This window comes from Bacillus rossius, chromosome 6 (assembly GCF_032445375.1).
Source record: "Bacillus rossius redtenbacheri isolate Brsri chromosome 6, Brsri_v3, whole genome shotgun sequence".
Taxonomy (NCBI): domain Eukaryota; kingdom Metazoa; phylum Arthropoda; class Insecta; order Phasmatodea; family Bacillidae; genus Bacillus; species Bacillus rossius.
In genome coordinates, this window is record NC_086334.1 from 27587681 (window position 1) to 27600090 (window position 12410).

The window sequence follows — 12410 nt, forward strand, 5'->3', positions numbered from 1 at the left end:
ATTTTTCAATAGTCTTTAGGTCTACAGTTTTATGCATCTGGTCTAGATTTAGTTTAGTGTATTCAGTCAGTAAAGATAACTTAAGTGTAAATAAATCAGTGAAAAGTGTAAAGATAAAAACCATTGTTATTATGTAGTGTTTCTTAGTTTTCCTCATTCGTCACATCCGCTCAGAATATTCACAAATTTTAAGGTAAGCTAACACCTTTAAAGTTACTCAAATAAGAATTATTGTTCAGAAAAGTCTACAACGTAAAATTTATGTTGGAATTTTGAATTTAGAGGAAAACCACTTTTTCCCCTTCAAAAGTGTTTAAAGGGATAAGGATTCCGCTACCTTCAGTAGACTCGGAAGCAATTTACACTGGAATCTCGATTTTACGTACGCTCACGGTCGCTTGGATTGCATTCGTAAAATCGTTATCTTCATAAAATTTTAAACACCCCACCCCGTGAAGATACATGTTATAATTTATTGAACGGAATATATATATAATATAAAATAGTAAAAACAATGACTGCCGTCTTCCCTCTACCCTCCCCTGCGTTCCCCTTATTTTTTTAGCATTCCACAACTTGCCTCATTGCACGAGTGATATAAAAGTGACATCACAGCGACTAAACACAGTTGCACCACGCATTGCATCATGTTAACTTTTGTGTGGTGACAGTAGGTTGTCCGACATGCCTTTCTTGGATATATTTCCTTTTCGTAAGACGCGTGCTACTAAAATAAATTTATATTTGAGTTTGCAAACTTGTCCACTCCTTGCCAGAGACGACTGAACACAGACGAGACTATCCAGGGTAGGGTTGATGAGCTGGAAGCATGGGCGCAAATCTGTAGGATTTCCAGGGGGGGCCCGTGAATTTAATTTAAGAATTTTGCGCTAGAGGTCAACCGAAACAAGTCTTCTCTGGATATTAAGCTCGTATGTTATACACTTTATTTTTACGTAAGTGATATTAACAATAAAGCAGAGCAACATATGTTTTAGTAATTATCAATTAATGACTATAGAAGTGATCTCTCAAACATGTTTGAATAATTTGCTAACCTAAATACATAAAATATCCATGAAAAAATCTATAAAAATAATATACGTGAATATAATGCAAATAGATAACACCCCACCCATACATTACCATTTTCCAAAAGTGTTTATTCTAATTTCAATTTAAAAATAAATGATTAAATTAAAATAAAACAAATATTTAAGGGGGGCTCCCATACAACAAACGTGAAAACAGAATAAAATTTCACAAATGATGTATTTCTGTTGCCGCTATAACACTGCGCCCTAAAAACCCAAAGCGCCACAGCTAATAAACGGATCAACATCAAATGAACGATCGAATCATATTAAAACTCTTAAAGACTATTTTATTTAGTAAAGGCATCAACCAGGTAAAAAAGAAAAAAAAATTTAATGACACAAATGAAAAATCTCGGAGATAGAACTATGAAATTTATCCTACAGCTAATTGAACCACATACATTTCTCGGCTTATATTTAGTATAATCAGTATTTTGGCAGTGAATTATTTAGTTAAAATATGCCTCTTGATTAGTTATTAAAGAGACGCGTTTGCTTCCTTATTAACTTAAATACGGATGTGTAACGTTTAAATACTTCTTTCTCACTCTTACTTCTGTTTACTCGTGCAGTGTTGCAGTTATCAAATAACAAATGTTATAAAGTGATTATCGGCCATGAATTGTGAAAATTATCGTTTGATAATAAAAGGGGAGTGATTTTAAATTCCATATTGACGAGGAAAAAAATTATTCCATGTATATTCACATGTAACGTACAGAGCAGCTAGCCTTACAGAATGGAGATGAGCTAAAAAATTCCAGAAAATGGTATATAAGTTTCAGTTCGTAAATAAACTAAATTCTGCTATAATTACTGTTAAAGTATTAAGTTGTTTATTTACTGGAAAAAATAACGTTACATAATCACTTACATAAAATATATATTACCTAAATAATAGTCACTACTTATAAAACAATCAAGCTTATCAGGTGAGAATCAGATTATGTTTTCCATTTCTTCCGCGTCACGAACTTATCCATGTTGATGTTTGCCAAGAAAGCAGAAGACTGGGGCACACGAGAGCAAAACCACTTTAAAAACAGACTACCTGAAACCTATAATACTGTCGTTTCAGATGACAAGGTAGTGTGGGTAACAATAGGGAGGAAAAGCTAACGGAACCCTACCCTAGCTTCTTCCTTTGGAATGAACGTTTTCTGGGAATTAAGGGTTTCAAAGTTCTCACTGGAAAACTCCATACCATGGCTTTCGCAGAAGGGGTAGGGGAAAATAACTACGGAACTCGAAGGTAGGAATGCAAAGCATGTCAAAGTGTCTGTCGTCGTTGTAAATAATAATAATATATATAAATATATATAAATATATATAAAAATATATATAAATATATATATATAAATAATATATATATGTTGTGTACACCATTAACTTTAAAATCACGAAGTGGGCCCCCCCAAGGAGGGGCCCATTAATTCCAGGGGGGGCCCGGGCCCCCCTGGCCCCCCCGGGATCTACGCCCATGGCTGGAAGAATTCCCTGCCTTGCATTTTTATGGACTTCACCTTATCATATTTATCAGTTAATCTTTAACAGATCGGCTTGAAAAATATTAATGAACGCACTTTTAGTAACATAATCGAGGAGAACAAGCACACAGTTCAGTGTACACCTGTATTGTTTCATAAAAGTGATCATAGGTAGGGATTGGAAAAATTCGCGGTTTCAATGACCACTAGGATATACTCCACGATTCTCTATGTACTCGGGCAAATATCACCTGGCTATTGGCTACCGACTCGGGACACCTGTTTATTGCGATTATTATGATTCGATACTTCTTTTGTTGAGTGTTTGCCATTGGCTCAGAGTCCTTCAGGTAAATTGCGGTCCAATCACTGACGCAGCATTAAGCTAAACGAGTTTGGATTCCAGCCTGTCTCGAAAGGAATCCACGAATATTTACGGTCTCTAATCATAGGCTTATTTGGTGAAGAAAAACGCTGCTCTGTAACGACAGACATCCATTAAAAACACAGTACATTTTAGTGCGAGAAGCCCTTGAATTTGTGATAGCCATAGGGAATTATTTGTTTGTATAGTAAGTTAAAAAAAGCTTAGTTAAAAACCCGCTCGTCACGTCTACTTGCTGCGTCACTTATACCATTTTTGAGCGTTTTTTACTGGGAAACCGATGCAGCGAAGGTAATGAATGCGACACATGTCAAGATAATGCCTAATGGCATGGGTTGCTGGATATTAGCGGAAAGGAGAGGAAGTAGCTAGGTACTCAATATCGTTTCTTTCTCTCACGCTTCACAAGGTTTCAAGCTCAGTTGCTATGCTCACGAGCTGGAAATGTTGGAATGGGTAAGGAATGTTGAGTATAGTTCATTTGCAGTAAAATTAATATTTTTACAGCCTTGACATAATTTTTCAATCGAAGAAATTTCGAACTTTGCGACAAATAGTGTACCTAGTCCATTTTTTTCTTTTCGATTTTGAGTTTGATGACGCAATAACGTATACAATATTCACTAACGGTAAATGGATGTAGTATTAGCTTAAAAATATGAATACGCTGTGCATTAAAATTAATATTTTTATATGTTTTCATAGTTTTTTAAATTTTTTATTAAATATATTTTGGTGTCAAATTTTCCGAATTTTAGATGGTTCCTGAAAAATGTATTCGTAAAATCGCGGCTTCGTTGAGTCCGGGCTCCGTAAAATCGAGGTTCTAATGTACTCTTAATTCTGAAGTTAAGTACTGAACATGTTATTTAAGGGTTTATCAGGGCCGTATTTACGCGCAGGCTATCTAGGCTGTAGCCTATGGGCCCGCACCACAAATGGGGGCCCGCACCACACGACACGAAAAAAAAATTATACTGCGACGTGGATCTTCTTATATTCTTAAAATATGCGTCGACATAGTGTCCAGTTGTTTTGTGTGGATTAATTGCGCCGAACTAAACTCTTCTGTGGAAAGCTGATATATGAGTTATGTCAGCATTTAGAAATTTTCGATTATTTTCATTGGTTTTGGTGTCACTTAATTCCTTAACCTCTAAATACTGTTTGGTTAAATTGTCTAGTTAAATAATAAACTAATTTTTTCTGCGCTTTTCTATCACTAAATAAACTTATAGTCCTCGACTACTGAATCCATCTGTGCTAATTCTAAATGATAAGCAATTATGATTCATATCTAAACATAGTAATATACATTTAATTGTGAAACAATTTTTGACTATAATTATAAGCGTAGTTCAGGTGTTATAGTCCATCCACGGTAACCTCCTACTTTTTTAAACGAACCTTTGAAAAAACACACCAGGATGCAGCATGTTTGGTTCGTTTGCAAAAATACTTTCCATCATATGCATATTAAACATGCATTAACACTAAATTACCGTATAATGATGTTAAATAAAATTTTACAAAAAAAGTAACTATCTATGTACAATATTATTAATATTAATGATCTCGCATGTGTGTAAATGAAACAGTGAGAGAAGTGGTGTGTTGGCAATGATTAGAACGAAATAGTTCCATAGCCAAAATATATATTTTTTGACTTTCCGCGTGTATTTAAGAATTTGTTTGGGTATTTGTTAAGTTTGAACATTTTTTTAAATCTCTGGTGAAATAAAAACGTTATGTTAACGGTAAAAAAATATTACGTGCCGAAACCGTGGTCGCGCATTAATAATGTTAATAGTCACTTGTTTGTTTTCTCTTTCAGCCGTTTGTCTGCAGTCTGCAGTCTGTACGCCATATTGCAGTGTGTTTTAATATATTACTGACCGTGAAATAACGTACAGTTTGTGTTTCAGGATTTTGTGTTAATATTGTGTATTTTAACTTTGTTATATTATTTATTATCTACTATTGTAATGATGGAATTTGTTATCGTTTTGATATTTTGTGTGGTTCTTGTGATTGCTGTAATGGTAATTGGTTCCGGGATGGGGAAAGCTACTTCGTCGCAGCGTCAGATGGACATCATTAACGTCGCTCAGAACTTATATGTTTTAATTAGAAAAGGCGACTTGAAGAAATGTGACGTTACGCAGACGACCGCGTTTCTTCTCAACATCGCAAAGTCAACTGTTCTCAAGTAAGTAGGCTTTTTTCGTATTCATGCACGTAAAAATAATATCGACTGTGTCCTAAGTATTGTCGGCCTGTGTTTTAACTCACGAGTTTTTTTGTGTTTTATTTCCAATTTATATTTTTTGGTGTGAGACAACACCGCCATGTGGCGTCTCTGTTGAAAAGTTAACCTAAAATCATATTAGGCCTACTCAGGTCCTAACAATAACAATATAGGCACTTTCAAGTATTTTTATGGGTGTGATACACGTTTGTTTATAACGATGTTTATAAACTTTATGATAGGTTTAACTATAACATAAGGGAGTGATTTTATAATTTGCATTTAATTAGTTTTTCATCTGTTTGGGAGATCACAAAATAAATAAAAAAACACTTCATTAATTTCGTGGACAAAGTCTGTCATGTTTCCATTTAGTGACCACAAAGCAAATATTTGTGACAAAATGCCATATTTGGAACACTGCCTAACTGCGTATTGTGAACGGGTCCCCGGAAGTGTTATGACAAATGTTTTTTTTTTTTTTTTGGTTAGGTACTACAAGAAAGACATTGAAGAAGTTTCAACACCAGGAAAAAAGAGGAAAAAAAGGCCACAGGAAGGAAAGTCACTTGACACAGTCGACGATTTCACAGTAAATGCAATCAGGAATGCAATTTACAGGATGTACGCTGAAGGTAAAAATTTGATACTGAAGAGTAGTTTCAATACAACTGGGGTAGGCCCTACTTAATTGTATTCATTTCATATATCCATATGCAGATTGACCGGTTCAGTTTTTTTCCGATATCATCTGTCCTTTAAAAATACTTAACATTTTTGGGTGGTTTGTTAGGTTTCTTTATTGATATGGTATTGATATATAGAATATTGTGCAACATATGAAATAGGTACACGTCCTTTTAAGGTTAGGTTAAAGATAGAAAGAAAATTGTTACATTCTAAAACTACAAGTAATGTTTATATCGTTATACACAGTATACATATTAAATAACCTCAACTTTTATGATGTATCAGAAGGTTAAATAATGACTATTTCCAGTATCAATAATATCCAGTTGTGCGCTTTAGCAGTAATTGGTTACAAATTAGTGAGTTGTGGTCTAAGCAAGCATGGTTATTAAAAAAAAATTGGGATACTTAATTGGCTAAATTGTACTGTGTGGCAGGGTCCAGTACAATATATATTCTATTGCAAAATAGTGTCATGCCCTGCCTAACCCTTTAGAAAATATAGGGGTATTGTTATTTTATAAACAATAGGCCTACTTCATTGTAATGAAGTATCATATGAAAACACAACTTAGCCAGACAAACTGTGTGTTAGTGTATGAAGTAACAGAAGGTTATAAAACAGTAAAAGTTTAGTATCGCGTATCCGATTCGATACATTGATCCTGATCGCATGATCCTGCAAATATTGATCCTGTGATTGATGATGCTTGCTTTTCTAATTTATTACGTTTAAAAATCCTGTACAAAACCAAAACTAAAAACCTGTGATGTAGTAATGAGTTATGATTTAAAGTTGTATAATAATGAAAATATATATGTTTTATTAAACTTATGATAATTATTCTTGCTATACCACAATATTTGATTATGTTCAGGATCTTTGATCTGAATAAATGAAAAAAAGCATGCACCACACGATCAATAGGATGTACAGGTTCATGCATAAAGATCTAGGGATCACATGGGATACACGATACAAAACATTTACCTACAACACAGTGTAGAGCTTGTAACTTATTGATTGCTAAATTGAATGCTGAAATACTAATGTTTTACACAACTTCAATACAAACGCGCAATATAATCGTCATATCATTGCAGACAAAAATACTGCAATGTAGAATTCCTCTAAGCAAACTACAAAATTTAAATTAATTTAAAAGTATTTTTGAAATGTAAGTTTATTAAAACTATTTAATAAATGTAAATTGTGCACTTAAATTATCTTCTACGGGGTTGTGGTTTCGCTTAGTTTTGTGTACCTCTGTTATTTCATGTATTGTTAATGTATGCAATAAATTTACAGGTTTGAATGTTACAGTCGACACCATTTTGAAAGAAATCAGGGAAAGACAAATAGATTATTATGGTGGAAGATCAAGTCTTCATAAATTGTTAAAGAAGATGGGATTTTCATGGACAACTGTTGATGGACGAAAAGCTTTGATAGAGAATGAAAACATAGTATTGCAGCGAATAGATTTCTTGAGAAAGTATAAAGAAGAAAAAGAAAGAGGTGCCAATTTCATATTTGTTGATGAAACATGGATTTTCCAGAGAGGCAAGGCATTAATTTATTTGAAAATTTGTTCTGTGGTCCAATACAAAGTATTTCATTTCCATTTCATATATTTTTCAGGAACTGTATCAAAGTCATGGCAGGACAAGAGTCTACAATCTGCGAAGAGACGTACTGTTGGAGATGGTAAAAGGTTTATTGTTGTTAATGCTGGAGGGCGCACTGGCTTTGTGCCAGGAGCAGGATTACTTTTTGTTTCAGGTCAGAAGACTGCAGACTACCATGGCGAGATGAATGGGGAAACTTTCTTGATGTGGTTTGAAGACATGTTGGTGCATCTTGAGGAACCCAGTGTCATCATAATGGACAATGCTTCATATCACAGCACCCAGGTATGTGCAATGGTAAAGCAGTGTCTTTTTATTGCTCAAATTGTAATGTGAAAAATTTACATGTGTTTATTATTGTGTATAAGTACGAATATTCGAGACTAATACATTTTGCCAGCAATAATTGTTATCTTAATAGTATGCCTACACTACATTTTTATAAACTATAATGTTTGAGCTGAAATTGAATACACACACACACACAGATATATATATATATATATATATATAATGTAATTGAATTACATTGTAGTGCAAACTAATTTAGTAGAGGGTTTGAAATACCAAATAAATTTTTTTTATTGCAAACAGCATTTGAAAATGACATAATTACTTGTTTGGTAAAAGGACCCACTTTATGAATGCTCTGTTGCCCTACTTAATAAATTAAAATAATATTTTCAAAAAAATTTCTAGTCACTAAACTAACATGCTTTGTTAAATTTAGAAATTCATTACGACAATATGCCAAAACACATGTTTGCTTTGCATAAGTACAGTAGAACCCTGTTATAATTTGTTTTTAAGGGGCTACAAGAAAAAAAAACAAGCAGGAAATTCAATTTAGTACTTTTTAGTGTGGATTTATTGCCAATGGACTCAACAAGCTGCATAAAGATATATTTGATGCTCCAATTTGCTTGTAGCAAGCCAAAAACAATTTTTCTTTAACATCATGGTGCTTCCAGCTTCTTTCTGCTTTGTCTTTACTTACACATTGTCTCATTGCTGTAAAATTGTCATAATTCACGACAGTGTTTACAGTGGAAATGCTTAAGTCCAGTTCTTTTGCCACTTGAACATGTGATTTAAGTGAATACATTTGAAAACACACAGAATGGCTAAAAATTTATGAATTTATTTGTTTTCCAAGGGTGTCAACAGGCAGTTAACTGCTAACATACACATATACATAGACAGTATAGACAAAGGCTTTTAATTTTTTTCGTCTTCTAAAATTTTATGAAGTGAACATTACAAGCACGAAACGCATAATTTGTGAAACATTATATCCAGGAATTAAAAACATTGTCCTTATAGGGAAAATATTGGACTTGAAAAATAATACATTATAGGCAGGAAAACTTTATAAGCAGTAAAATTGTAACAGGGTTCTACTGTCATGAATTCTTATCAGCTACTTGAGTATTTAGTTAAATGTTGGCATAACGTAGGTTGAGAAAACACCTACAACGAACTGGACCAAGGCTGCACTGATCGCGTGGCTGGAGAAGAATGGGATAAAACATGAAAATAATTTGTTGAAAGTGGAGCTGCTGAGAATAGCTAAACAAAACAAGCCCCGAATACGGTATATTATTTCGTTTTTTTCACAGCATTTCTTTAAAAGTGAGATAGTTGCAAAAAATTACGTATACACCTTGTTCTAACACACTTTTCAGATATGAGGTAGACGAGTTGGCTCGTAACTATGGCCACGAAATTCTACGACTCCCACCCTATCACTGCCACTATAATGCAATCGAACTAGTTTGGGCTCAATGTAAACACCATTACAATAGTAACGTGGGGCGGGCCAAGAGATTTGACAATGATGCAGTTGCAGCCATCTGGAAAGAGGCTCTTGATGCTTCCACACCAGAGAGGTATTTTCATGTTGCATGACCAATGGGGTATTCCTTTTGAAGTAGAAATTGTTTTATTTTCCTGTAGAACATTCCTCAAGCTTCAGCAAAACCCTTACCATACATTTTTACATAATACGTAAGTATTGTTGCCTAGCAGCCTGGTCCTACCATTCCTTTTGATAACTTTGTGTGCTAGTGTGTGTATAGTGTGATTATCATTTTGTGTATATTCATATACCAGTAATACAGTTTTAAAACAATTGGTAAAAATAAGTGGTTTGTATTTGTGTAGTTGTCGTTTTGAAAATGTGTTGCATGTATGTGTTTGTGTTCGTGTTTGTGTTTGTGTTTGTAATTTTATTCCCATGTGATTCATACATATCTGTGTAGTTTCTAGATCTAACAGTGGTGACATTTGCAAGGTTTTTTTTTTTTGTAATTGCAGTCCATTTGCAATTGTTTCATTTCCATAAATAGTTTTGTATTTATTAGTAATTGTGATATTACTTTCTGTTATGCTTAATCTTGTGTCAATGACTTTAAAGTTATGGTGGGTTCAGTGCTGTAGGCAGATTTCAATATTCAGATAAAATTTCAACGTAGAGAATTTTGAATATTTTCATCTAGCGAACTTGAATAGGTATTTACACATGTAGTTCTTGCACATTAGTATTTTCAAAAGTTATGTTATTATAGTGAAATACATATACAGTAAATCATCAAAACTATTCAAAAAATTAAATTTTCGCTATATCTCACTGTTTTTGTCTGGGACAAATTTTAACCAAAAACAAACACAAAACTTATGAAATAAATATTTTATCATATGCATTCTAAGCCTTTATTGATAACATATATAATATTTACAGCTTTATTATATCTTGAATAAACCACTATAATTTTTTTTTCAGATAACATAAAACAAAACATGTTACTTCAAGTATTAAATAATAGCTTTGATAGTTGAGGAAAACACATTAAATGAGTTTTGTTGTGTTTAAAAATAGTTTCTTGTGGAGTGAGTTCAAAATTGTATGTAATAAAGAGCATGCCATGCATTGTTTACTATGCCGTTTTGACAGAAACAAACATATTTTGTTATAGAGTGGTTTTTGCTATAAACAGGTCATTTATATAGAGGTTTTACTGTATACATTAATTTTTTTAGATGGGCGAGGTGTGTGGATCACGTGGAGAAGCTAATTCAAGCAGACTGGGAGAGAGAAGTCCACATAGACAGCGGCACCATTCCTCCACTCATCATCCACCTCGGCGAGGATAGTTCAAGTGAAGACAGTGACAGCGAAGAATTTGAGGTTACGACACAGCAAGTAGATGGAGACAGTGAAGTACTGGCAGTTCCTCTTGATGATTTACCCGGGTGTTCTTATTGAGGTCTGTATGTAATAAACACCTGGGCAACTGTAAGTATTGGGGTTTGAAACATTTTTTTTTCTTTTATGCATTCCCATTAAGTATGTTGATTACTGGAACTTTATGTATTAACTTTATATTACACGTATTATGAAATTAATAATAAATTTCATTTCTGGATTCGTATAGGTGTATGTGAAACATTTTATTTTGTTGTGTGTCTTCATTTTTCAGTGAACTTACTTGGAAAACAAAAAGCCAGTCCCCATCCAGGGCCACAAATAAATAATGCATATAAGTGGTATAGAAATTACTGTCAATTCTTCACCACAATTTTACTGTTCATAAAATTATGATTTTGTCTAATAAGTATACTCAGGAAAATGTATATAACCATATTTTTATTTGTGGCCTTAACCGGCAAAATGGTAGGGGTTTATTAAATAAAAGAAGAAAATTCATTTTTAAATGTTTTCATCTGAATTTGTTAATTTTATTAAACCTTCAATCCTTAGTCTTTTCCAGATTGCTTAGATGGACAGCCATATGTATAATTTACAATACTTTTTTTTTCAGATGCAGAAAACTGTTGAACTGTACTAAATGATGATATTTATTGCTTACATAAATGTTGTAAATTTATATATTCTCCTAAAAATTTACTTTAAATTATATGTTATTTCTTTAGCTAACAAACTTATTTTTTAATATTTTTACCATTGGGTATCATAAATAATGTTATGAACATATACATGTATACTTAGATCATATTCAAATTACTTATATATATATATATATATATATATATATATATATACATACATACACACATTGTTTTGACAGCTGGTGATTGTAAACAAACCATTTGACATTTGTCACATGGCAATGTTTTTGTTTACATACGGCGGAAGGATACATAGTGACATTAAAGTAGATCCGGTGAAAAGCAGGGCTTCAGAAAAGTAGGAGGTTACCGTGGATGGACTATACATTTAAAAACAACTGTTTTCTGACTGTGATAACATATTTAAATCGCTTCTCTCCCAAAGTTGAATCTTTTGACCAACACTTTTTAAACTTTATAATTATTTTAATTTAATTTGTACGCGACATTTATTTATGGGTAAAGAGAGCAATTAGTTGAAGGACTGTATTCTTGATATCCGTGTACCCGAGACGCTGCAAAAGTATAAGGACTGTATTCCTGCATTTTTGTTGCTAAAAATTCATTTGTTTCAATAAAATAGTTAATAATTAATTAATAAAGTAGCCAATATAGATTTTTTATGGCGAATGAGTACTGTAGTCTAGTATTTTAGTAACAGGACAAAAAATTTTAATAGGGTCAGAACTGGAACTATTTTATGGCTAGTAACAAGCCGCAGTTGTCTTCCAAAATATTAAAAATACTTCATACCCCTAAGTCTGGCCCCCCCCTACAAATTATCATATGGGCGCCCTTGCTTTCATTAACATGAAAATAAGTTTAGTTAAAGTTATGCTTGAATGTTATCTAGCTAATGATACCTATTGTTAAGATGTAACAATTTCACTTTGAAAGTTATTGAATGTTTTGCCTAAGTTAATATACTTATTATTTAATATCTGATGTTATTTGATCCCATTAGT

General features: G+C 33.0%; 1 protein-coding gene across 4 annotated transcripts; it reads left to right on the forward strand.

Annotated features, from left to right (window-relative positions):
* The first annotated feature begins 4455 nt into the window (after nucleotides 1-4455).
* Nucleotides 4456-11238, forward strand: LOC134532922 (uncharacterized). 4 transcript variants are annotated; one of them, XM_063369974.1, is made up of 7 exons: nucleotides 4464-5178; nucleotides 5710-5852; nucleotides 7217-7426; nucleotides 7550-7821; nucleotides 8994-9130; nucleotides 9222-9425; nucleotides 10576-11238. In XM_063369974.1, exons 1-7 carry the CDS (start codon nucleotides 4955-4957, stop codon nucleotides 10799-10801), a joined length of 1416 nt encoding a protein of 471 aa, XP_063226044.1. In that variant the 5' UTR covers nucleotides 4464-4954; the 3' UTR covers nucleotides 10802-11238. The 4 variants fall into 4 exon arrangements, 3 of the variants coding, with proteins under 3 accessions (XP_063226043.1, XP_063226045.1, XP_063226044.1); XM_063369973.1 differs by having other exon boundaries at nucleotides 4456-5178; nucleotides 7217-7821; XM_063369975.1 differs by lacking the exon at nucleotides 9222-9425 and having other exon boundaries at nucleotides 4463-5178; nucleotides 7217-7821.
* The last annotated feature ends 1172 nt before the right edge of the window (nucleotides 11239-12410 follow it).